Below are 26,019 nucleotides of genomic sequence, written 5' to 3' on the forward strand. Positions count from 1 at the left end.
ATCTTCATCACCCCAAAGTTTAGGATCTCCAGTCTAATCCACAGCGCTTTATGAAGTATTAGAATACCTGTATACAGTATTTTGAGAGAAGAAAGAATAATTTCTCTTATCTAATTTTAGATAAAGAAGATTTGAGCTCTGGGTTTTTTAAAATGGACTCAGGAATGAGATTTTTTTTTCCCCAGAGGGTTGCAACTTTAAAAATAATTAGTGTTTGCTCTAAATTCTTTTTAGTTATTGCGAAACCAGAGGTTCCCCGCATCTTATCACCATGCTGTGGAAACTGTTGTGAATATGCTGACGCCACACATCACTCAGAAGTTTCGAGATAACCCAGAGGCATCTAAACATGCAAACCACAGTCTTGCTGTGTTCATCAAGGTGAGGGCAGAAGGGCACAGGGTGTCAAGTGGCTAAAATGTTCATTCTAGCAGTGACCAATATATGGTAGGTGCTCAATGGTATGTTTTTATGCTAAAGGATAAACTTATTAACAGTAAATGCTGATTTCAACCCAACTTTTTTTTTTTTTTTTTTTTTTTTTTAGAGAGAGTAACAGAGAGCAAGCAGGGGAGGGGCAGAGAGAGAGGGAGAGAGAGAGAATCCTAAGCAGGCTCCATGCTCAGCACAGAGCCCAGCTTGGGGCTCCGATCTCATGACCTGAGCTGAAATCAAGATTCAGATACTCAACCCACTGAGCCACCCAGGCGCCCCTCAACCCAACTTAAAAAAAAAAAAAAAAAAGTTGGTGCCTAAATACTTACCTTTCTGGGATGTTTTCTCCACAGAGATGTTTCACCTTCATGGACAGGGGCTTCGTCTTTAAACAGATCAACAACTACATCAGCTGCTTTGCTCCTGGAGACCCGAAGGTAGCTTGTGTGTTACAGGCTGCTCTTACAGACATCCAGAAACCCACCTGTTTCTCTGGGCTCACATGACAATTTTCTTTCAGTCCTGCCAGAGGCACTGTTGTCCCCTCTTTTGGAGTTACTATCTAGTACTAACTAGTACTGGTATTAATGTGTGGGGTATTAAGAATACAGTAATTCTGAATATAAAATACATATACATCTTGATTTTCTCATAAATATCCAAGATGACTTCTCCACTGCAAAATTAAAAGTGTAAGGGTTGGAAATCATAGTTTACTTAACAAAGTAATGGAAGTAAGCACATAGACTTTGTCTAGAATTACCTGTCTCTTCCCTAGTGTGTCTATTTTAAAGCTCTGCCTTACTCATTTTTTAATGGTGTTAAGTCTGTGTCTATAATTATAAGCTGCCTGAAATCCTTTTTTGAAGTAGGAGAAGCATAAAGAATAAATGTCCTAAGAGTCAGTGGAGGACATTGTTTAATGAAATACATTCCCAGTTTTCAAACAAATCCCTACAGCCGTTCTAAAATCTGTAACATAGCATAGAACATGCGGTTTTAAGAGGGTCATGAAGCTAAAGACTGGGTGTATGATTTCTAACAGGTTTTTAGGGTGCTGTGTATTTGGTGAGGTATTTATCTTTGACTATTGTTTCCTGCAGACTCTCTTTGAATACAAGTTTGAATTTCTCCGTGTGGTGTGCAATCACGAACACTATATACCTTTGAATCTCCCCATGCCATTCGGAAAAGGCAGGATCCAAAGATACCAAGGTAATCTATCTCTACATACATTAATCTGAGTCTTTTCACAAAAAGAGCCATCCATTTTTAATAAGAAAAGAGAATGGACTCAAATGTGACCTTGGAATTTTCTAATTTTTTTTTTATTGATGAGTTCATTTTTTTCTTGTTAAATTTCCATTAAAAAAAAAAAAAACTATTGGTAAAGTGTCGTGTGGGAACTTACTCGCCAGCAAACTTACTAGACTGCAGGTCATGTCGGTGAGGCCCTATTTCGCTGAAAAATTCCTTTGCTTAAATAAAAATCCATTTTACTTAACTGTAGTTTATTTTTTGATTTGTTTCACTTTTCCTTTTTTCTTATGAATTAGCTTTTCTTTCACCAACTGTGGAGTCAAATGACACTCCTGTAGGTAGGTGTGGGTGTGACCGCTTGCTTTCTTGCATTTTCCTCCTTCAAAAGAAAGAGAATGCAAGTCATTGCCGAGATGCTTACGTATGCTCTCCATTTCGGCGGTTCCCATATGCTATTTGGATTAGTTCTCAAATTCACAATAAACCAGTGGATTTACTCTCACCGCGGCTAAGATATTGCTGTAACACCCCCGGGGTGGGCATCTGGGTTTTTGCTCCTGGGGTCCCTAGGTCCTCTAGGATACCTCTTTAAGAAGTCATACAAAAAAAAAGCCCTGCTTTACTCCAGAAATGTCCTGTTCCGCCATTTTCATAGTCCTTGTCCGTACTGGTGGCAGGGACCTGAATCAGGAGCCACACGGCTTTTCACATGCGTTTTACGTTTGCATGTTGAGTCTTTAACTGTCGTGTATCTTAAAGTTCAAAGAGAGGAAACTCATCGAGATTTCTTTGTCTTCACTAAGCCAAACGAAAATAGTCTGTCAAGTCTGTCAAGTGGTATTACTGAGTTTAGTGTCTTGTGTGTGCTGGGGATGACTTATGCTAAAAGGGAGAAAAAGCAGAAGGATGTCCCCAAACTATTAATGACACCTAAATCAACGGCCTCGGGAACTCAGAAACACACAAAAGCATTCGTTCGGACACATAAATGTCTTTCCCCAAGACAGACTTGGACTGCCTTTTAAGGAGCAAGCAGGGGGATCGGGGCCCTGGTGTGGGCATTCATGCATTCAACAAATATTTAGCTGGCACCAAGGGTGGCTAGGGTACCCATGACTTTGGGATGCAGTCATGGACTAGGGGGATGAAAATGCCTGGCTGTTTTACTGAAGTGAAATATGTGGCATGTTAGTGATGAGCGCTAAGGAGAGAAAACTAAAGTGGGGGGGGTATGAAATGGGCAGGGGGGCATCTGAGAGAGGGTGGCCAGGAAAAGCCTCACTGCGAAAGGTGACTTTGGGGTGATAATTGGCAAAAAGCTGGGTGAGGCGGGGTGAGCATCCTGGGTCAAGGGTCAGGTGCCCAGCAGACTCAGACAAGCTCTTAGTAGATTGTCAGAGTATTTGGGACCAAGAGGGGCTACCCTGGCAGGTGGATGTGGGTCACCTACAGATAATATACCTTATGACATTGATAGGAGTCCATGTTTTGAGCATTCTCCTTCCTTTCCCTTCCCACCTGTTTCCCCCTTCTCTGTACACATGCACGCACACATATGCAGTTAAACCCACAACTTTCTCCTAAGGGTTTTATGTGAATTCAAGCTATGAACTGTCATTTGAGTAAACAGAGCTTAAAACAGTCGTAAACAGTGGACATGATTATTCTGGAAAGATGGATACTTTTTCCCTGGCCTTCTGCATAGGACTTGGGTCGGTATTTTGGATAGGTTTAGAAGTAACTAATATGGAATCAAAGTCGAAGAAGGGGTGTATAGATTTTCCTCTAATAATGGATTCAATATTAAGAATTGAGATTCTAGCTACAGCTTACTGAAAGGTGTATTTCAACTTGAGAGTGATGTGTAGTCGCTTTTTAAAATTTTTTTTTAATTTTAATGTTTATTTTTAAGAGAGAGAGACAGAGTGAGCAGGGGAGGAGCAGAAAGAGAGGGAGACACAGAATCTGAAGCAGGCTCCAGGCTCTGAGCTGTCAGCACAGAGCCCGATGCGGGGCTCGAACTCACGGACTGTGAGATCATGACCTGAGCCGAAGTCGGCCACCCAACCGACTGAGCCCCCAGGTGCCCCTGAGTTGCTTTTATTTACCCTCCTTCAGTAGATTTCACATTTCCTTCTATTTGTTCTCCATAAGAGATACCAGTTTTATCACTTACCTTGCTGATGACTTACTAGTTTAGCTTGGTGCTTTGTGTATTTCAGTTTTAGTTGATATTAGTTTTTTAAACTTACTTATAGAGGTGTAGAAGTACTGAGTAAATTTTTAAAAATTCTATGTTAAGGAAGTTCTTCATTCAGTGATAGCAGAATAAATAGGTTATATGCTAACATGTTCTTTTTAAACACATTGGGTTTTAATGAGAGCATATAGGCTTTAATGACCAGAAAATGGATTGATGAACTCAAGTAGTAAAGAACAAATATTTTAATAGACTATGTGTATTTATTCTTTCTTTAGTGACATGTTTGTTAGGTACAAATTACTTCTCCATAATGTCAGTTAGACAATAACTTTATTTTCTATTTCACATCGATAACCAAATTTCATTTGTAGTATAACATGTTGTGTATTCCAAAAATTAGTACTAAAACTATTCACTAATTTAATATTTATGCAAGATGTAACATCTTCTAAAATCAAAGTCCAGTACAATTATCTGTATTTAAATTTTGTTTAAGAGTTTGATGTGATAACTAGAGCAGTATGTTTTTTTTAAAGTTAATTTATCTTTGAGAGGGAGGGAGAGACAGAGGGCAAGTAGGGGAGGGACAGAGAGAGAGGGAGATAGAGAATACGAAACAGTCTCCTGGCTCTGAGCTGTCAGCACAGAGACCGACCGGGGCTCGATCTCACAAACTGTGATATCATGACCTGAACCACCCAGGAGCCCCAGGAATTAGAGCAGTATTTTAGATAATCCACCTTTTCCCGAGTGAAGTTAAGTTTAATCATCTGTTGACACACAGGGTAGGCTAAATGCAGAGGGTGGGTTTGGCTTGTTTTATTCAAAGTGCATTATAGCCTCTGGAACTAAAGCAGTTTCTGTCCCTCATTTCAGATCTCCAGCTTGACTACTCATTAACAGACGAGTTCTGTAGAAACCACTTCTTGGTGGGGCTGTTGCTGAGGGAGGTGGGGACCGCCCTCCAAGAGTTTAGGGAGGTCCGACTGATTGCCATCAGCGTGCTCAAGAACCTGCTGATAAAGCATTCTTTTGATGACAGATATGCTTCGAGGGTGAGTGGACCCCAGTGGAAGGAAATATGGATTGGTAAATGTCCTTCATTTTAAGTATTACAGAGAAAGTAACTAATTAGAAAATTAGCGGTAACCTCACTAAGACCCTTCGCTCTTTACACAGTAAAATCTAATAGTCTTCGTAGCAAGGATCCAAATACAGGAGGTGGCCAGTGCCAGCTTGGTCCATCGTGAAATTCTCAGAGCCTTGGGGTAAACTTGCACTGTGTGCCTTTGTTTCAGAGCCATCAAGCAAGGATAGCCACTCTCTACCTGCCTCTGTTTGGTCTGCTAATCGAGAACGTGCAGCGGATCAACGTGAGGGATGTGTCACCCTTCCCCGTGAACCCCGGCAGTGTACGTAAGCACATACATCTAGGTACAGTCTGCATTCGTCCCTGTGGCTGCCCTAACCAAGTCACACGAACTGGGTGGCCAAAAACAACAGAATTTCATTCTTTCACAGTCAGGAGGCCAGAAGTCCGAAATCAAGGTATCCACAGGATTGGTCCCTTCTGGAGGCTCCGTGTGAAACGTCTGTTCCATGCCTCTCTCACAGCTTCCAGTGGTTGCCCCAAATCCTTGCGTTCTTTGGCTTGTGGCCACGTTGTTACAGTCTCGGCCTCCGCCTTCACAGGGCCTCCCCCCTGGCGTGCATCTGGGTCTCTGATGTCCTCTTCTTTTCTCACAGTAATTGGATGTAGGCCTCCTAATCCAGGATGACTTCATTTTACCTTCCATCTTCATCACATCTACAAATAAGGTCACATTCCAAGGTTCTGGGCGGGTATGAATTTGCAGGGGACACATCCATTCTTTTTTTTTTTTTTCCTCCACCCAAACCATAATAGTCCATAGTACTCTTGTTTAATTGCATTTCTGGCTAAGATGGAGCCAGTCTATTAACCTTCAACTGTTAGGTTGAAAATCATTATTCAAACCATGCTTTCCTGCTGGACCATATCTTGTAAGATATAAGGACCTTCACTGTGTATTCAACAAAAATTTATGGGGAGAGGAGGTTAAAAGAAAAAAAGCATAGTTCTAACCTGTGTACTATGAGAGCTCAGTGCTAGTAGCCCTAATTCTGATAGTAACATGCTAACAAGTCGTGGAAAAGCCACGTCTTAGGGCTAGAGTTTCTCAGTGTCTGTAAAATTAGAAATTCAGACCAGATGTCAGGGAGGCCAACCTGAGTGATACAAGGCCCCACCTCCAAGAACAGGCATCTTAATTTATATTATCCTCATGCAGTCATTGGAAGATGTATTGGAAATTAAGTTGATTGAAGGATGATCCCAGAGATGATCTCAAAATGTTTGGGTTGGGGACTGTCTACCATTCATTTGCACACATACTACCAGTGCAGCGATCTTCTTTTCGCTTTTATTCTGGACCCGTGAACTGGCTCAGGTGTTAGTCTTGCCACTTTGTGATTATGGCATACCCTGGGGGAATTGTCGTGTGTGTTTCTGTCCCTTTCCCCCCCCAGTGCTGCACCGTCCCATTTTTTATACTGTCTGTCCTCTTCTGGACACATCTCCTAAATCAAGGCATGCTGAGATACCCCGTATGTGTAGAATGGGTTCTGTAGTTCCAAAGGGCACTGTCCTTAAATAAGATGCCCCGCACTAATCTCACGCTGTATGTACAACATTGTATTCACACGTGCATCCTCTGAACCTGTCTGCTTTTCTGATCTGGATAAGTCATTCAGGGTATAATGCTATCTCTCTGTACTGCTTCAATCCTGAGAAAATCAGTAAAATCCCTTTTATCACATGACTTCAAAATTAACATAATTCGTCCACTGACTGGGAGTTCACACGAAGCTGCAAGCTTGCAGAGCTTTCCAGTGCTGCTCATTTGGGAGGATTTCCCATGTTCCAGTTAGAAGGGGCATGTGAGGCTTTTTTCCCTGAGGAAGTAACATTCCACAACAATCTAAAGAAATGTTGGGCATCGGAGGTCTGGAAAGGGAACGTGCTAGACATTTTGGGGAAACAAATAGTGACTTTATGGGCCGAGGCTGCGCTGTCCCCAGTTTCGTGCCTGGTCTGCTGCCTCTGCCAACCTCCTCCCTCCGCTGCACGCGGTGCACCTGCTTCTCCCACGCTGCGTGTCCGTCTCGGCCACGTGTCCCCTGCTGGCATGTGCCTTCACACTTCCAAGAGCAGCCAACGACTCTTCTAACGTCGTCTTCAACTATTTCTTTTCCCTCTCCCCTTGGGCAGACTGTGAAGGAGGAATCGCTTCCACTGCCAGCTGCGAACCCGCTGGTGACTCCGCAGAAGCCTGGGATCTCTCTGGACAACAGCCTGCACAAGGACCTGTTTGGCGCCATCTCTGGCATCGGTAATGTTTCGTGCTCTGTTTGCTTCTCCCTGGTCTCATTCTGAAAGCACCTTCATCCTGCAGTGTGGGAGCCACTCCGACTTTCAAATTAGAACCTTAAAGTCTGAGTTTCTCCCTTGAATGTTCTTCTTCTGGTTTTAATATTTAATGAATGAAACCCCTCCACTCTACACTGAAATACAGACCCTCCAAATTCTCCTGCACTGCAAATTCAGTATACTTAATCACATATCTGTGCTGTTTGCTTTTTGTTTTTGTTAATGCTTAAGTTATCATTTAAAACTTTCAGGGGCACCTGGGTGGCTCAGTCAGTTAAGGATCCGACTCTTGGTTATTGGCTCAGGTCATGATCTCCTGGTTTTGTAGGTTCGAGCCCCGTATGGGGCTCTGTTCTGGCAGCACTGGAGCCTGCTTGGGATTTTCTCTTTCTCTTTCTCTCTGCTGCCCACCCCCCCGCCCCTCACCCCAACTCCCACTGTCTCTGTCTCAAAAAAAAAAAAGACCAAAAAAAAAAAACTTAAAACTTTCAAATTGGATTATGTTTCTAGAAAAGGAGGATCTTTGCAGATGTGGGGGGGTGGTGGTGCTGTGGGTAGGATTTATTTGTGGTGATAGTGATTTTGATGAACTATGATAAAATAATTACTGAGGAGATAATGGTCTCTGGTGAGAATGCAGTTCTAAAATCAGTTTTCTAAAATCGTTCCTAGAAGATTATTTTCTCTCTGACATATTGTAAGAGCCATTCCCATGGAGAAGAAAGCAGCTGGGATAGATCGAGATTCAAACTGAGTAGTTCTGTGTAAGAAAATACCTGAGAAATGTACTTATTTTTTTTATTTATTCACTGTATACGTTGTTTTCTTTTTTATATATAGTTTTTTTTATTTTATTATTTTTTTTTATAATTTACATCCAAATTAGCATATAGTGCAACAGTGATTTCAGGAATAGATTCCTTAGTGCCCCTTACCCATTCAACCCATCCCCCCTCCCCCAACCCCTCCAGTAATCCTCAGTTTGTTCTCCATATATATGAGTCTCTTATGTTTTGTCCCCCTCCCTGTTTTTATATTATTTTTGTTTCCCCTCCCTTATGTTCTTCTGTTTTGTCCCTGAGAAATGTACTTATTAAAACTCTGACTAACTGAGCACCTGCACCAGCCCCTTCCTAAAGATAATGTTACGAAACATAGATGTGTCTTCGTACCATTGTCATGGATAATCACTTTATTCCGTCTTCATTTCTCTCTTTCACTACGCTTTGAATCAATAAAGCATCCTGCCGTGACCAGTGCTGGGAACACCCAGGAATGGAATTAACTCACAGGACAGAATAAAGGGCAGTCCTCTCAGCAAATTAATTTTCAGGAGTGTAGTTCATTCTAAATTTATGTCTTTACCTTTTGTATTGATCTTTTTAAAAAAAAAAAAAATTATTTATTTATTTTGAGAGAGAGAAGGGGAGGGGCAGAGAGAGAGGGAGAGAGAGAGAATCCGAGCAGGCCCAGTGCTGTCAGCGCAGAGCCCGACTCGGGGCTCAATCCCATGAACCTCGAGATCATGACCTGAGCTGAAATCAAGAGTCATTCAACTGACTGAGCCACCCAGGCGCCCTTGTGTTTGATGTGAAGATGCTGTTTCATGTAGATGATGAAACTGAGCAGAACATAAAGTCAGAAACCCCACACCATGCCCAGATTTATCCTACAGTACCCAACCCTTAATCTTATTTATGCTTATGTATGTATTTTTAATTTTTTTGATGTTTATTTTATTTTTGAGAGAGAGACACAGAGAGCGAGCAGGGGAGGGGCAGAGAGAGAGAGGGAGACACAGAATCTGAAGCAGGCTCCAGGCTCTGAGCTGTCAGCACAGAGTCCAACGTGGGGCTCGAACTCACAAACTGTAAGATCATGACCTGAGCTGACGTCAGGCGTTTAACCGACTGAGCCACGCAGGTGCCCTATGATTTTCATAGTTATAGCTGTCTCATTAGGTGTCATAAAGATTAAATGAGTTAATTCATGCAGAATTTTCAGAATAGAGACTGGCATGTGATGTTTGCACTTGCCTCTCTCCTGGGGCCTTCACTCTGTATTCTTCGCCCTGTTCTGCCCACACACCCAGCCACTGCTTCAGGAGCAGGAAAGGGTCTTTCCTGGGAAGATTTGGTCTGCAAGAGTTCACAGCACTGGCTTTAAAGTCACACAGAGGAGGTTTTGAGTCCATACTCTGTCATTTACTAATTGCCCTGGGCACTGTGTCTCTCCTCTTCATCATCGGTGTCCACATCGACAGAGTTGCGGCGAGGGGTGGGAAGCTCATAGATGTGCACAGTGCTCAGCATGGTGACACTTGGTGTTGTCATCTGCCTGCATTATAACAAACACATTTCTTCAGTGTCATGCACGCTTTGGGATATACTCTCAGTAGCCAGTTTCAGGACTCTCGCGGCCCAGGAATGTGTTGAAATCTTACCTCCTTGACCAGTACTCTGTAGGATTCAAGACTTTATGGAAATTACCAAACTCGAATGAAGTGATGCTTTGACTCTGCATTTATTCTCCAATTCCGCATTCACCTTGTTAGGGTGTGGGATGCCTTGAGAATGTAAAAATGAGCCATTGGGTATCATTAGCAAGACTCAAATGGCATTAATGACCTTCAGTTGCTCTGTGTTCATGATGAAGTTGTGAAAAGTATTTGAGACTAATCTAATCCCTTTCTCTTTCTTAAATTTAAAGATCTGAATCCACTTTTCATAGCAATCCACCATAACAGACTTACTTATACTCAAGCTTAATGTCTATTACCCCCATCTTTAAATACTTAAATCTTTCTTCCTTATAGGAATGCCTTCCAGAAAAGCCCCCACCTTTGAACTGAGTTTGCTAATTGTTTTCTGGTAGCTTGAGCAACTCTTCTTTTATTCTTAAAGGAGTTTCCAGTTAACTTTAGTCCTAGTACCTATCCTTTGAGAGCAGACTTTCTCCTTACATCTCTATTTAGTAGAAATCCTTGAGAAAGCACCTTCCGCAGTTGTTTTTAAATGCCTTTGGAATGTGGTGCGTGAAGATTTCTAGAACGGATTCATTGCCTGGATGAAAACTGCTCTGAGATTACATTTGCTTTAAAGTACACATTCTCTGGGTGCCTGGGTGGCTCAGTCAGTTGAGCATCTGACCTGATTTTGGCTCAGGTCATGATCTCATGGTTGTGCGATCAAGTCCCTTGTCAGATTCTGCACTGGGCGTGGAGTCTGCTTGAGATTCTGTCTCTCCCTTTGCCCCTCCCCCACTTGCACACTCTCTAAAAAAATTAAAATTTTAAAAATAAAAGACATGCCTCTTAGACTCAGGGTTTCTTTTTCCATCTACTCAGTGTTTTGCACTGGGCTGTCTGTACAAAGAAGACAGAGGTGAATTAAACTTCTTTCCATTTCACTTACATGTTGTTTAAGATTTTTAAAGGTTATGCACTGGACTGAGATATTAAACACACACACATGCACCCACACACACACACACACAATGGGAACATAGTTCTACTAAGCATGCTGATTTTGATTTATTGCATTTCCATCTGTTTGCCTTAGATTAGGACTCCGTTTCTGGAACTGATCCTAAAACTCTGGGAATTTAGAGTCTAATTTTGCTTTACTGAGGACCTCTTTCTCATGATCATTATGTTCTACATTAAATATGAAGCCTGGTTATATTAGGAGGACTATAATTAAAATTCAGTCATAATGTGTGTTTTATCTCTAAGTATAGAAAAAGGCTCTAGATTTTTCATAGATTTTTGCCTTTTCCCCATGACAGTCAATCACACAGCTTCTGCTCTGGGATGGGGCAGCGGGGGGCCAATGGTTTACATATTCCAGCCATCACTTCCATGTTCCAATTCCCCTGACTCTTTTCTTAATTTTAATATGCTGAGTCAGTTTCAGGGATGGCCATAGTGTCAGGTGAAGGGCGGGATTAACTTAGAAGCAGCTCATTCCGGCAGCTCATTTGCGTCTGGAAATCTGAAAACCCCCGCCTGTTCCTAGCGTTAGGGAATGGCATCTTCAGCCTGGGTGTGGGAGGCTGTGCTCGCTCATGCAGTGTGCACAACCAGCCAGGCCGTTTGGGTTCAGCACGAATGTGGAAGTTTGACAGTCGTTTTAAATTATGTGAGTGAGGTACTTAAATCTTATCTAAGCAGGAAGTCCATCCATTACTTTTAAAAATTCCATAGTAATAAGGTGTAGGGGCTGATTTCTGCCTTCAAATGCTATTTTTTCACGGATGTCACAAATTATACTTCTAAGTTAAATTTCATTTCTGCTCGTAACTGTCGCACAGATTCCCAACCATTCTCAGTTTGCAGCATGCTTACCGTCACAGTGAGTTTTCTATGGAGTCCCCAGGCCAGAATGAAACACCCAGCAGTTCTGTTGATAAGGTGCTTACAGCCAAAAAAAACCTAAAAAGGTTTTTTTTTTTTAATGTTTATTTATTTATTTTGAGAGAGAACATGAGCTGGGAGGGGCAGAGTAAGGTAAAGAGCGAGAGTCCCAAACAGGCTCCACACTGTCAGCACCGAGTCTTGTGCAGGACTCGATCTCACAAACTGTGAGATCATGATGTGAGCCAAAACCGAGTCAGATGCTTAACTGACTGAGCCACTCAGGTGCCCCAAAATAACCTAATAAGTTCTCATATCTGAACAACTTAGTAGGCATTTGAAAAATACATAAATTTAAAGGAAAATTATTTTAATTTTAATAACCACACCACAGCCATTACCAATGGGATTGTGTATGCCTGGTAGGCACTGGCCAGCTTCTCCGCTGGAATCAGACTGCTCACCACCATCTTCACGTTCCTGGTCCACAGTGATTTTTCACCCAGTACTTGCTTTTAATCACAGCAGCCGCCAAATACCTAGCTTCACAAAGACACAACATCATCGAAAGGAATGTAGCACGATCTAACATGGAAACTACAGTTTCAGCAGATGTCATGTATCACTGTGTTTTTCTTGAAAATGTAAAATATCCCCAGACACCCCTCTGAGTTTCTCAGGTCACCTTAGCACACAGTTTGAATACTGTGGTTTTATTGAATTGGTTTAGTTTTTTGATTTGATAGTTGCAGGTGGATTTGCCTTTTTAATATATATATTTTTTTAGCCTTTATCTCATTCTGAAACCGCGTATGCTCCTTTAGCCTGAAGAAATCAGAGGTGGCTTCTCACAAGCCATGGAACTGATGGTTCCGTCTGAGCGTTTCAGATGATGGTCTGGTTCTTTTTTTTTTTTTTTTTTAATTTTTTTTAATGTTTATTTATTTTTGAGACAGAGAGAGACACAGCATAAGCAGGGAAGGGCCAGAGAGAGAGGGAGACACAGAATGTGAAGCAGGCTCCAGGCTCCTAGCTGTCAGCACAGAGCCCAACGCAGGGTTCGAACTCACGAACCGTGAGATCATGACCTGAGCCAAAGTCGGACGCTTAACCGACTGAGCCACCCAGGCGCCCCATGGTCTGGTTCTTTAAAGGTGAGGTAGTTGAATGCAGTGCTTGAGCCAGCTTCCTAACAGAAGAAACAAGGTCCATAAAAGCAATTTCCCTTAAAGTTCAGCACTTACCTTTATTTTGTTCTGTCTCACCATATCTTTGGTCTTGGCTTAAATTTCCCTTTAGCTTCTCCATATACGACGTCAACTCCAAACATCAATAGTGTAAGAAATGCTGATTCGAGAGGATCCCTCATAAGCACAGATTCGGGGAACAGCCTTCCAGAAAGGAATAGTGAGAAAAGCAATTCCCTGGATAAGGTAATTTCTTGTCATCTAACTTAAATATTTCTTAAAACTAATGGATTTAGCACAAAGTAAACCTTGCTTCGTGTTCTAGTGTTCAATAAGTGTGACTTTTTTTTTTTTTAAATAAGTCTATTAACCTGGAGTAGATGATCAGAGTATTATCTAAGGATGGAGCCCATTTCCTGAAACCCCAATTCCTGTTTCCAGGAGTTCAGATGAGGGTAATGTTTATAGCGGAGGACCTTGAGCAAATAGTTTTGGCAGGTTGGACAGGTAGGGAGATCAAAATGCCACTCATTTAAAATGCCCATGGCCTGTCAGAGAATACCATTTATACACAGTTTTCCATACAAATGAGTATTGAGTCCAAAGCCAGCTCCAGAAAAATTAATTCATCATATAGGTGATTCAGGGGTAAGGCTTTATTGAAAACCGTCTCACACTGGTACCCCCAACACAACACATCCTCCTCGTATTTAACTTTTTTTTCTTGAAATAATCAAGGGTCAGGCTATTTGGAACTTTGTGGGAATGGATAAAGCTTGACTTTAAACCCGGGACGATGGTAGATTGGTTTTGCCTTCACCAGTTTTCCTGAGTTATTTCAAGTTCTAGGCAAGCGCACCACTAAACAGGTGAACCGCTTAGGGATGTACTTCTAGCTCTCAGGCACGTGGAAAATCAGGGTTGTAACCATACCTGTACTTCTGTGGCTGGCATTGACACGATTATCCTCCAGTGCCATTCTGTAGAGACGCCAGCATTTCAGTGTGCGCCATGACATACTGACCTTCTCCCTTGACCATGACTTGCCTTCACGTGTAGAGTGAGAAGCCGCTCAGGAGGCATTCCGCTTGCATCATACGCAGTGCTGGAGAGGAGGAAGAGAGCTGCCAGTCAGCCAGGAAAAACCGGGTCACTGTGGATTTTTCCCTTCTAACGATTCCACCTTTGCCAGAGAAAACTCTGCATGCCGCTCCTTCCCTCCCACTGCAAGAAGTCCTGGGTTCTCCTCGTGGCCCTGGCGAAGTGGGTGGGCGAGACGATGCACCCGCACGACACTTTTGCCACTAACTGCACCTGTGTTTCTTCCTATACTAGAAATACTCACACGTGTGTGGTTAGTTAAGCCCATTTATCGTTATTTTTTTTCAATTGCCCCCCAATGCCTTGAATGAAAGATATTTTTAATTGATCTTTCTGCTTTGGTATTTGGCAAAAAAAAAAAATAATAATAAAATCCTGATTTCGATTGGAAATGTAACTTTGAAGATTTTAAAATCTCCTGTGTTTTTATCAGGAGATGAGATTCTTGTTCTTTTTTTTTTTTTTTTTTTTTTTTTTTTTTTTTTTTTAACGTGAACCTACTGTCTAGTGGCAAAACTGCTCTCACCCTGTGCCCTGTGTGTTCGGAAGTTTGCGGTGTTGGGCTAAGCTGGTGAGGGGATGATCTCATCAATTTAGGGTCTTTGGCCACACTCTGCTGAGCTGTCCCTATTTGGCCCTATTGGGTACCTGCCTATCGCTTTTCCCCAAGGGTGCCCCACGTTGTCAGCTGAATGCCCGTGACTCAGCACCAGGCTTTCGTGGCTGGTACACAGGAGCAGGATAGATTTTATTTGCTCTTTCAGCCACTGGCGTTCTCCTGAGGATATGGTTCCCAACCATATCCTGCAGTGTCTTCTGAAGCATCATTTCTGTGTCTGATCCTAGTACGCATACTTTCTGCATGAGATTGTACTTGGCATTTCAGAACTAAGCTGGTAGCCACAGCTATAGTTACCCAGTTTGAAAAGTCCGCGCCTTCTGGCTTGTCTCTTAGGAAAGTATGTGAAAGGAGACGAGTCAGAGCTCCTATGCACCAGCACCTGTGTGTGTATTTGGTGAAGGTGTGCCTGTAGTTTGTTGACAAAGTAGTTATACCTTCCGATTTGTGTGATTTGACTCAGTTCTAAGAGTCTTTCTCTTTCAAGGGAGAAAAATGAACCTAGTTTTGTTTTCCCTGTAATGAAGGATAAAAAAATCACCTGTACTTCCTTTTTTTTTTTTTTTAGCACCAGCAAGGTGGCGCTTTGGGAAATTCTGTGGTTCGCTGTGACAAACTTGACCAGTCTGAGATTAAGAGCCTGCTGATGTGTTTCCTCTACATCTTAAAAAGCATGTCTGATGGTAGGTTAAAATAAGGATGTCAGTTTTACTTTCTTTGTTTAGTATTTAGTTTAACTTTTAAAACTTGTAATTGCTTGAAAGGATATAAGGATTTAAAAGGCTTTTCTTCCATGTTTGAAATACATGTTAATTTACTAAATGTAGTAGAAGTAGAAGTCTTAATTTGGAAAAAGATTTTTACTAATTGTTCTAGAAAATGAGTTCTAAAATGTGCATGGGCCATTTAAAAATATTTTTTATTAAACTCAGACGTACCATCTTAAATGAGACAGAAGCAGATAAATGAGGTAGCTTTTGATTTTTTTTTTTTTTAATTTTATTTGTCCAAACAAACGTACTGGCAACTTGCATAACTTTCTAGTCAGGCTCTTGAATTGGAATATGTAGTATTGGGGGATCTAAGCATCAATTCCATTTAGAGAGTGTGTGACATTCCTGGCTTTAACTGGAAGTGAGATGTGAGTTTTTCGTTTTCTAGTGGAAATAGTAGTATCATAGTAGATTCAGTTTTTTTTTTTTTTTTTTTCAACATTTTTTTTTTTTTTTTATTTATTTTTGGGACAGAGAGAGACAGAGCATGAACGGGCGAGGGGCAGCGAGAGAGGGAGACACAGAATCAGAAACAGGCTCCAGGCTCCGAGCCATCAGCCCAGAGCCCGACGCGGGGCTCGAACTCACGAACCGCGAGATCGTGACCTGGCTGAAGTCGGACGCTTAACCGACTGCGCCACCCAGGCGCCCCTCAGTTTTTTTTTTTAAGTTTAGTTATTTATTTTTGGAGAGAGCGCACGTGTGCATGTTAAGTTTTTTTTTTTTAAGTTTAGCTATTTATTTTTGGAGAGAGCACACGTGTGCACGGGTCGAGGAAGGGCAGGGAGATGGAGAGAGAGAGAATCTTAAGAAGGCTCTGTGCTGTCAGTGGGCTTGAATTCATGAACTGTGAGATCATGACCTGGGCTCAAATCAAGAGTCGAGGGGCACCTGGGTGGCTCAGTCAGTTAAGCATCTGACTTCAGCTCCGGTCATGATCTCACAGTTTTTTTAGTTCAACCTGACAGTTCAGAGCCTGGAGGCTGTGTCTCCCTCTCCCCCTGACTGAGCTGCCCAGCCACCCCAGTAGGTTAAGTTTCTGAAGGTTTGAAGACCATATTTTTTTAATAGAATAAAGTTTTAAATATCTGTGATAGACATTTCAACTCTGGTTTTGTCATACGAGCAATCACATGAAATCATGCCATGGTACAAGGTCACATTTCTTAACTTGTTCAAAAATCTTATCCTACTTTCCCTGCAACATATCAGAAAGTTTACTGTGAAGCATATTGAGTGAGCAAAGTCTTTTGAAAACAAAATGTTGAAGGCATCTCGTGCTGCCTGTGTGTGGTGGCAGTAGGTATGGGCGTTAAACACCCAGGGGAAGACATTTCTGTCTAAAAAATAGTATTACTTTTATATCAAGCTTCCATTTCCATAGCATTAACATCCTGACCTTAGTACTCAGATGTTAGGAACAGCATACTGTCCTTAAAGTGCTTCAGGACTGGACTGTTTTATTTTTCTGTCACCTTTATTTTAAAATAGCTTTAAATAAACAACAGACAAGATTTTCCTTGAGTGATGACCAAATAGCAAAGCACTGGGCACTTACTCTGATATTTGAGCTATAAAATTGAAATTCTTCCCTTAATATCAAAAGTTCTGAACTTTACATCATGGTGGTGAGTGAATCTTATTAGCCAGCCTTGTAATTCTGTTTTTTCCTTTGCTGAAAATTTTCTTTAAAACATTTCAAGTTTCAAATAATAAATATGATATATAACCAGAATGGAACTACTTTTTAAAACCAGAGTATCCAAAATTTTGCATCCAATTGAAAGTTTTCCTTTAAAGTCAGCACTTTGGAAGGCCATGTGCATACTTGAAAAATGCAACCATCTCTTCAAAAACAGTTTTAGAGCATCTTTTCTAAAAAATTACCTTTAACTTATCAATTTCTTTCCTTTTATAATTTGAATGTTTGTGTGTGTCCTGTTTAAAAAATCCTCATCTACCCCCAGAGTTATGAAGACATTCTTCTACATTTTCTTTAACAGTGGTATTTTATTTAAACTTTCACATTGAAATCTTAACGTCTACCTGGACTTGATTCTTGTGTATGGTATGGGGTGGGGGGGAAATTGCCTTTGGAGTATTCTGCCAGACAGACAACCAAAGTCAACTGTGTAACTCTATAGCTACTCTTTTCCTTATTCCACATTCAAGGAGCACCTTCTATGTGTTGGGCCCTTCCCTCCTTCATAGAGGTTAGTTGTCCTTCCCCCTTTACTTGGCCAGTAGCCTCAGCCTCAGCCTCAGCCAATAGCCAAAAGGAAAGGCGGCTTGGTGCCTCTTGGCTAGCCAGCCGGTTTTGTCTGATATGTGCTGGGGTTACCAAAGATGTCTGCAGGTTGACCCTGAGAGCCACCCTCCCCCTCCTCCCATGTTCACTTGGCTCTTTGGGTTCTCACCACATGAGGATGGTCAACCTCAAGTAACCAGACTCTGTCCCTCTGGAATCTAAACTCAGAATCCCTGAACCAACCTACTCATTTTACTTGTCTAGTAGACTAAACATGGCTTTTTTTAAAATTAATTTTATTTATTTAAGTAATCTCTGTATCCAGCATGGTGCTTGAACTCAAGCCCCTGAGATCAAGAGTCACATACTCCTTCGACTGAGCCAGCCCAGGCACCCCTTAACGTGGCTTTTTTTTTTTTTTAATTTTTTTTTTTCAACGTTTATTTATTTTTGGGACAGAGAGAGATAGAGCATGAACGGGGGAGGGGCAGAGAGAGAGGGAGACACAGAATCGGAAACAGGCTCCAGGCTCTGAGCCATCAGCCCAGAGCCTGACGCGGGGCTCGAACTCACGGACCGCAAGATCGTGACCTGGCTGAAGTCGGACGCTTAACCGACTGCGCCACCCAGGCGCCCCAGCGTGGCTTTTAAAATTAGGTGTACTTGGGGCACCTGGATGGCTCAGTTGGTTGAGCGTTCAACTCTTGATTTTGGCTTAGGTCACGATCTCATGGTTTGTGAGATCAAGCCCTACGTCAGACTACAGACAACGTGAAGCCTGCTTGGGATTCTCTGCCCCTCCCCTGCTTGCACCCTCTGTCTCCTTCTCAAAATAGATAAATAAACATTTTAAAAAAACCATGAAAATCAGGTATACTTGATTTAAATCCCCATCCCACCATGATTCTTCAAGTTGGTAATTGGGAGAATTACTTGACTTCTCTAAGCCTTCATTAGCTTATCTATAAATTGGAATTCTTCCTCTGGCCATGGTGAGAATTCAGATTTGATAGGTATGCAATCATGAGACCACCCAGGAGAGAGCCTGCAAGAGAACAGAGTCGCTATATATATATCTCCCTCCCATGGCTTCCCCTGCCTGTCACCATTCTAGACAAGTGTGGACTAAAAAGTCTGCGGCCATGCACCTTCAGGAGCCATCAGCATCTCTGCAGACATGCTCTTGCTCACCTCAGGACCCAAGACTCACTGGCTTTTTTTCCTGAGAGAAATCTCTTCACCAATTTCCCAACCGAGACAAAATATAAGAAGCAAAAGTGTTTGGGGCTCCTGGGTGGCTTAGTCGGTTAAGTTTCTGACTTTGACTCAGATCTTGATCTCACAGTGTGTGAGTTCAGGTGCCATGTCAGGCTCTCTGCTGTCCACACAGAGCCCAGAGCCTGCTTCAGATCCTCTCATCCCCTCCTCTTTCTCTCCCCCTCCCCCACTCATGTTCTTGCACTCTCTCTCTCAAAAATAAACAGTAAAAAAAAAAAGAATGCAAACGTGTTTAACTATCCAATGATAACACTCTTTGTGCAATGCTAAAAAGCTAAGGGTCATACACAGAGAATGCTTCCTATAAATATATTTATAGGATTTGCCTTCACTAAAAATATGCCAGGTCATCTTGATGCAGAGCAGGTATGAGTGTGACTTCTTAATTCAGAGGATACTGAATCATCATGCTGAGAAACAGGAAATTGCATGTTTGGAAAACTATTTGGCAGTATCTGTCAAAATTTTAAATGCACATAACATTTGACATGGCTGTTTCACTTCTAGAATATTTGTCCTATGGATGTAGTTGGACAAGTGTGCAAACATCCATGTAAAAGGATGTTCTTCAAACCATGATATAAGGTGGCAAAAGATTAGGGAGAAAAAAACAAGTAAATATCTATCAGTAAGGGACTGGCTAACTCAATCACAGTGCATTCATGGAGAGGAATATGATGCAACTTGGAAAAGATTGGAATTGATCTAGACTATGTTGTTGAATTGAAACCCAAAGGAGAAACAGTGTGTGCAGCATGTATGCCTCCATTTCTGCATGTGTGTGCTAGGAAGAGGGTACTGAAGTACATACAAGAATTTTCAACAGATTCCTTACTGGAGAGAGATTGTGTAGTAAGCAAAGAGAGAGCCTAACTTGAGATTATATGCCTACTTGTATTCTTTGAAATTTCTGGTCCATTTAAGAGCACATTATATATAACTTAAATGTGTACTATAAAGGAAACTGGGTGGCTGAGTCGTTTGAACATCCAACTCTTGATTTTAGCTCAGGTCGTGATCCCAGTGTTGTGGGATCAAGCCCTGTGTCAGGCTCAGTGTGAAGCCTGCTTAAAACTTTCTCTTTCTCTCTCTCTCTGCCCCTCTCCCTCACTCATGCTCTCTCTCTCTCAAATGAAAAAAAAAAAAAGGGATGTGAGGGTTATCTGGCTGTGACATCTGTCACCCCATTGATCGCCAGGATTGATTTGGCCAATCTGGCTGGCTAGGTGGGTGTCCCCTTCCTCCCTCCCTGCTCCATGTGTGTCCCTCCCAAAGCTGTGCGCTTGGTCAAAGAGGACGACCCTCCCTGACAGAGGAGGACCATTCTTGGGTCAAAGGTATATGATAGCTGTGCTTCCCTGCTGGAACCTCCAGACAAGCTCTCAAGGTCTATTTGTGGGAGAATGTAGGAGAGTCCAGCTTCCAAGACTCCAGACACATCCAAATGAGGTGCTGCACATGGCAGTCAACCTTTGGGGAAAAAAAAAAAAAAATATATATATACACACACACACACACACACACACACACACACACACACACACACACGTGTGTGTGTGTGTGTGTGTGTGTGTGTGTGTGTGTGTACTATATGGTGCTGAGTGATGCAGGATGAGGTTAAAGTTCAGTTTTTTTTTCAAGTTTTTATTTATTTATTTTGAGAGAGACTGATAGCACAAGTGGGGGCAGGGCAGAGAGAGAGGGTGAGAGAGAATCCCAAGCAGATTCCACACTGTCAGCACAGAGCCCAGTGCGGGAATCGAACTCAGGAAACCGTGAGATCATGACCTGAGCTGAAACCAAGAGTCAGACATTTAACCGACTGAGGCACCCAGGTGCTCCCACATGTAGCTTCTTTAAATTGAATGTGCATGTTGTATATGTTACCGGTATAGATTGGTCACTGTGGTTTGTTCTTTGATTAGCTGTAAAAGCAGGAGGGTTTGGGGGTTTATGCTCCAAAATCTTTTCCCCGTCCCCTAATGCATGTAATACACATTGTGATTCTGACCAAATTAATGTTTATCTTCTAGATGCTTTGTTTACGTATTGGAACAAGGCTTCAACATCTGAACTTATGGATTTTTTTACAATATCTGAGTGAGTAGTTTTGTTTTGCTCATTGATTTTTTTTTTAATCTTTATTTTTCCTGGCTGATTAAGAGGTGTGAGCAATACGATGTAGTTGAACCTGGAATGCTATATACTCACACTTAGTTTTGAGCTCTTTCTCCTGGACCCGACCCCAGCACTTGCTCTCAGGAGCACATGACTCAGTGGGCAGTGACCAAACCTGAATTATTAGAGATATTGTTGTTATAGATGAGAGCTAACTGTGTGTATAAGTCATTTTAATAAGATAGCACAATTTATTAGCCGAATTGGGTGGATGCTACATTTCTAAATTGAATCTAATTTAGCTCAAGCAGTTGTGAAAACTGAGACAGAAAAATAACTATGATTTTGAAATATAAGTGAAATCTCACATTTTATCTATATTATCTCATTTTATCTCTTTAATTTACATTTCTGATTTCCTTTAAACTCTACTTTAAAAAACACAGATTCACAGTCCCTTGTCCAAATGATTTTCCAAATCCAGAATTTATTAGATTTTTAGAAAATGTACATATACAGCATATTCTGTAACACCCCAGCGGGGTCTCAGACAGCACCCCACAATTAAACACATTATTGCTTCTGCAGTAAAAAAACTTTCTGCAGCACTATGATTGTTCACAATAATGGGGTAAGTTATAACTATAAGTAGCTTTAGATCTTTTTAGTTGGGGTCATGATTTTGCTGCAAATGTATTTGCTTAAACTCAGGTGGAAACCTATGGTGTTCAGAACTTTGTGCATTTTGGATTGTGGCCTTGGTTCATAGTCTCGTGATTGTTCTCTCTGCTGAGTTAAAGGTGGGAGAGACAGATGGGATTCAGCACCAGAAGAACATACTGGACATTATTGTGGCTGCTTCTTATTAAATACATGATTTTTAAAACTATCAGTGTTGTGGATATATTACAGCAAACCAAAAAACTGGATACTGGGTGTCTGAAAGGGACTAGTCCATTTACAAAACCCAAAAGAGGGAGCTCCTTACTCAGAGGACAAATACGCAGTTTAGAAGAGTGCACCAGTGTCTAGGTTTTCCATCCTGATTTCTTTTTTTTTTTTTAATTTTTTTCAATGTTTATTTATTTTTGAGAGAGACAGATACAGAGACAGAGCATGAGCGGGGGAGGGGCAGAGAGAGAGGGAGACACAGAATCTGAAGCAGGCTCCAGGCTCCGAGCTGTCAGCACAGAGCCTGATGTAGGGCGTGAACCCATGAAGTAAGAGATCATGACCTGAGCCAAAGTCGGACGCTTAAGTGACTGAGCCCCCCCAGGCGCCCCCCGTTGTGATTTCTATGGCAAACTGCCTGAGTCAGCGTCCAGACCCTGAGTCTGTGGACAGCCCTGTGGACAGCCTCTCTGTGACTCTGACCATGCAGCACAGTACTGACAGCAGCACAACAAGGGTAGGTTAGTAACCGTCTCTGGGCGAGAGGGACCTTCCTGAGAATTTCTGAGCCCCAGAAGCAAGAGGCTAGTGGTAGGTGTAAGAGTTTAGTAAATGTTCTTGTTGATGGTTTTTTTTTTAATTTTTTTTAGATGTTTTTATTTATTTTTGAAGGAGAGACAGAGCATGAGCAGGGGAGGAGCAGAGAGAGAGGGAGACATAGAATTTGAAGCAGGCTCCAGGCTCTAAGTTGTCAGCACAGAGCCCGATGCGGGGCTCGAACTCACGAGCTGTGAGATCATGACCTGAGCTGAAGTCAGACGCTTAACTGACTGAGCCACCCAGGCGCCCCTGATGGGTTTAACTAAAACAACGTATTGACGACAGTTATTTTCCCGTTTTTCTAATAATCTTTCATCCCGTCTGCAGAGTCTGCTTGCACCAGTTCCAGTACATGGGGAAGCGATACATAGCCAGGTACTGTGGGGGTTTGGTCTGAACTGTGTATCATTCTCCGTGTCACTTGGATCTGAATGTGTGGGAATCGTCATCTGTGATGATTGGCAGTTGGAATTCTCATAAACAGCCGTGATGTCTTTGGATGCTGCCATCAAATCTGGTAGCATCTTCCGCCTACATTCCCACACTCCTTCTGTCTCATTTTGCCTCATGCACATCTCTTGGAAGGATTTCCCTTCATGGCCTGCTGCTGCTCTCGTACACTTCCTTCCAAGTTCTACCCCCCACCCCCGCCATGTTCTCTTCCTTCCATGTCCCCTTTCTCTTCTCCCAGCCCCTCCTGGTGTGTCTCCTTGCTCTTTTCTTCTTCTTCAGTGGTTTCCCCTTTCCCTGTTTGACTTTCAAAGGTCATTTTTTACCATTCCTTCTCCCGACTACAAAGGTGTTAATTTCTCATATAACCACTCCCTTTTTTAAAAAATTATTAAATGCTTATTCTTTATTTTTGAGAGAGAGAGACAGAGTGCAAGCAGGGGAGGGGCAGAGAGAGAGGGAGACACAGAATCCGAAGCAGGCTCCAGGCTCCGAGCTGTCAGCACAGAGCCCGACACGGGGCTCGAACTCATGAACCACGAGATCATGACCTAAACCGAAGTCAGACACTTACGTGACTGAGCCACCCAGGTGCGCCCCGCCTTTTTTTCTTAATGAAAGAGTGTTTTCAGTCCATCTCAGATTTGTTTAGACTTCCACAAAAACCATCTCTAAAATTTTTTTCTCCAACTAAGCTGACCATGCTCTACTATTGTCCGGCCGGGGCTCTTTGCTGAGTATCATACATCCTCATTGCCCTGCCCCACACCATACTCTCAGATCCATCCTGAACTCGAGGAGAGCTGGAAACTCTGCTGAGGGACAGCCACGCAGGTCCTTCTTGGAAGCATTTCCTCAGAGCACATCTTGTCATTACCAAGTTCTTACTCCCGCCCTATACCCACTCTCAGTGTGTCTGTATTTGTTTTTGTCTGTGTTGCGTATTCCGTGATAATGTATCTGTGGGGTCTTGGTCTAAGTATCCTATTTTTCTATTGTTACTGTTTTTAGCAGTTGATTTAAAGTAAACATATTTACATTGTAAGAAAAACTTTAAAATTTAGTAGTAATTGAGGGTTTTTTCTCTTATCTATGATTCTGTTTTACAGCAATGAAATGGGAAAGAGATTTTTAAGAACTGTTTGAATGTGAAGATTTTACTTTTTATGTTAACATTGTTCTTTTCTTGGGATATTTGAGAAATGTCCAGAATTATGTTTTATGTTCATTGAAAGGTTGTGGTTTTTTTTTAAAGAAAACTTAGCATATTTTATTCTTTTATCCTATTAATATTTTTTATTTTTAACTGAAATGCAGCGGCACTTACAAGTTCTCTAATTTTAGCTGTTATTTTTTATCGTAACAGTAATTTTTACATTTGCACTTTTGAGTACCAAAAGCAAGTATATACAAGGTGACCTTATACAGTAATGCCTCCCACCTTGATTTTATTCGCTTTGATTTTGTCCCGTGAAAATGGGCAGACACATATATTGCTGGCACTGTGCCCAGCAAGCTTCACAGCCTCCTTGAAGTAGCTGTCACCTACATCACAAGATGGCATTTGGAGAGTGTTGTGCAAAATAGGATGAAATGCCACAGAACTGAACATGGTGAATGTGGGAAGCCGAAGATTTCTGTCCCAACAAAATATTTTAGAATTGGATTTTGTGTAACTGTTAACTTGTAATGGCTGTAAATTTAATTAAGAAAAGAAAAAAAAAAGGTCTTCTGACTTTATAAGCACCCTGTATATATTTGCATATAGAAGTATGCTTCCTCGGACTATCCTAAAACCAGATGGGCATAGGAAGGCAGGAGTGGAAGGTAGTGTTACTTGTTACGTGCCCTGTGGCGAGCTGTGTGCCCTGCCGTATGGAAAATTTTGCCGTGGTCTCTGCTACACGTGAAAAAGGTCCTGAGCGGTAGTGTAAACGCTCTCGGTGTCTGCTCTCCGTGGCAGTCCGGTCTGATGACTACTGTGCCTTCTCATCACGTCAGTCTGAAATCACCCAGCAGCATGTTGCCCGATGACGCTCCGTGCATGCCCTGTCCTACTCCACACAATAACACAGGGAGGGAGACCGTTGGCTACGGGATGGGCGACAGGTGTCATTCCAGCACGGGTCTCATTTTTCATCTGCTCTGGTGATGGTACACAGTAGGAAGTTTAGCTGTTTGATTGCTAACCCAGATCACTTTTCTATTTTCTTTACTTGACTGCTGACAAGTTTAACAAAGTGTGTGGCTCTTCTCCTTCCTGCCTGGGTAAGAATAAAGGTGTTAAAACCGCCTCATATAATCCTTCTCATTGCATGTTTGTTTGTTCTCTGCTTCTTCCAATGCATTATTTTCATTAAAGAATTTTTTTTTTTTTTTTTTGCTCTTTAATAACCTTTTTAACCCGAAAAGGTTCGTGGTGTTTGGCAGTTGTCAGAACGCTAATCTTTAGCACCACCTCAGACAGATGCTCAAATTTTTTAAAAGCAGCATCTCTAAAGTACTTTCTAGAACTGGAAAGTTCCCTGCTTCAGCTTGGTTTTTGCTTCTTTGTCGTCAGGTGCTTTGCTGTGAACCCTTTTAGAGCTGAGGCCTGTGTGTGCGTCTCTGGCTCCTCTGGCCCCAGAAGGCTGCGCTGCACGTGGCTGGCGTGTGGCCATCCCTTGTGCTGTGTCCTGGCCTCACTAACCCTCCTCGTCCTGCTGCAGTGTAACAAGTCTAACTTTTGCTTCTATCCCATTTCACTCATGTTGCAGGAACCAGGAGGGGTTGGGACCCATAGTTCATGATCGAAAGTCTCAGACATTGCCTGTTTCCCGTAACAGAACAGGAATGATGCATGCCAGATTGCAGCAGCTGGGCAGCCTGGATAACTCTCTCACTTTTAACCACAGTAAGTCCCATGACATGCCATCGTAACAGCCAGCCATCTCATGTGACACCTCAGAGGGGAGAGCCCCAGGCCGCACTGCGCCACATCACCAACCTGACTTTTCTTCCAGCTCAGAGCAAGTGGGATGAAGAGTTCATGGCGAAATCCCCTTCTTTGGAGGA

At 42.2% G+C, this 26,019-nt stretch overlaps 1 protein-coding gene across 21 annotated transcripts in view; it reads left to right on the top strand.

The window, feature by feature from the left end:
• The window catches only part of DOCK9 (dedicator of cytokinesis 9), a 291,472-nt gene that overhangs the window by 215,620 nt on the left and 49,833 nt on the right, over positions 1-26,019 (top strand). For 11 of the 21 annotated variants that reach the window (XM_086708890.1, XM_086708961.1, XM_086708864.1 and 8 more), the window contains exons 28-38: positions 235-381; positions 789-872; positions 1,539-1,650; positions 4,775-4,953; positions 5,197-5,310; positions 7,188-7,308; positions 13,000-13,133; positions 15,176-15,290; positions 20,940-21,006; positions 22,843-22,890; positions 25,722-25,858. In XM_086708890.1, the coding sequence (XP_086565016.1) occupies positions 235-381; positions 789-872; positions 1,539-1,650; positions 4,775-4,953; positions 5,197-5,310; positions 7,188-7,308; positions 13,000-13,133; positions 15,176-15,290; positions 20,940-21,006; positions 22,843-22,890; positions 25,722-25,858 (1,258 nt within the window). The remainder of the gene's footprint in view (positions 1-234; positions 382-788; positions 873-1,538; positions 1,651-4,774; positions 4,954-5,196; positions 5,311-7,187; positions 7,309-12,999; positions 13,134-15,175; positions 15,291-20,939; positions 21,007-22,842; positions 22,891-25,721; positions 25,859-26,019) is intronic. The other 10 variants (XM_086708930.1, XM_086708996.1, XM_086708894.1 and 7 more) reach the window with 2 other exon arrangements.

This window comes from Puma concolor, chromosome A1 (genome assembly GCF_028749965.1).
Source record: "Puma concolor isolate L17-30 chromosome A1, mPumCon1.1.hap2, whole genome shotgun sequence".
In the NCBI taxonomy this organism is placed as follows: domain Eukaryota; kingdom Metazoa; phylum Chordata; class Mammalia; order Carnivora; family Felidae; genus Puma; species Puma concolor.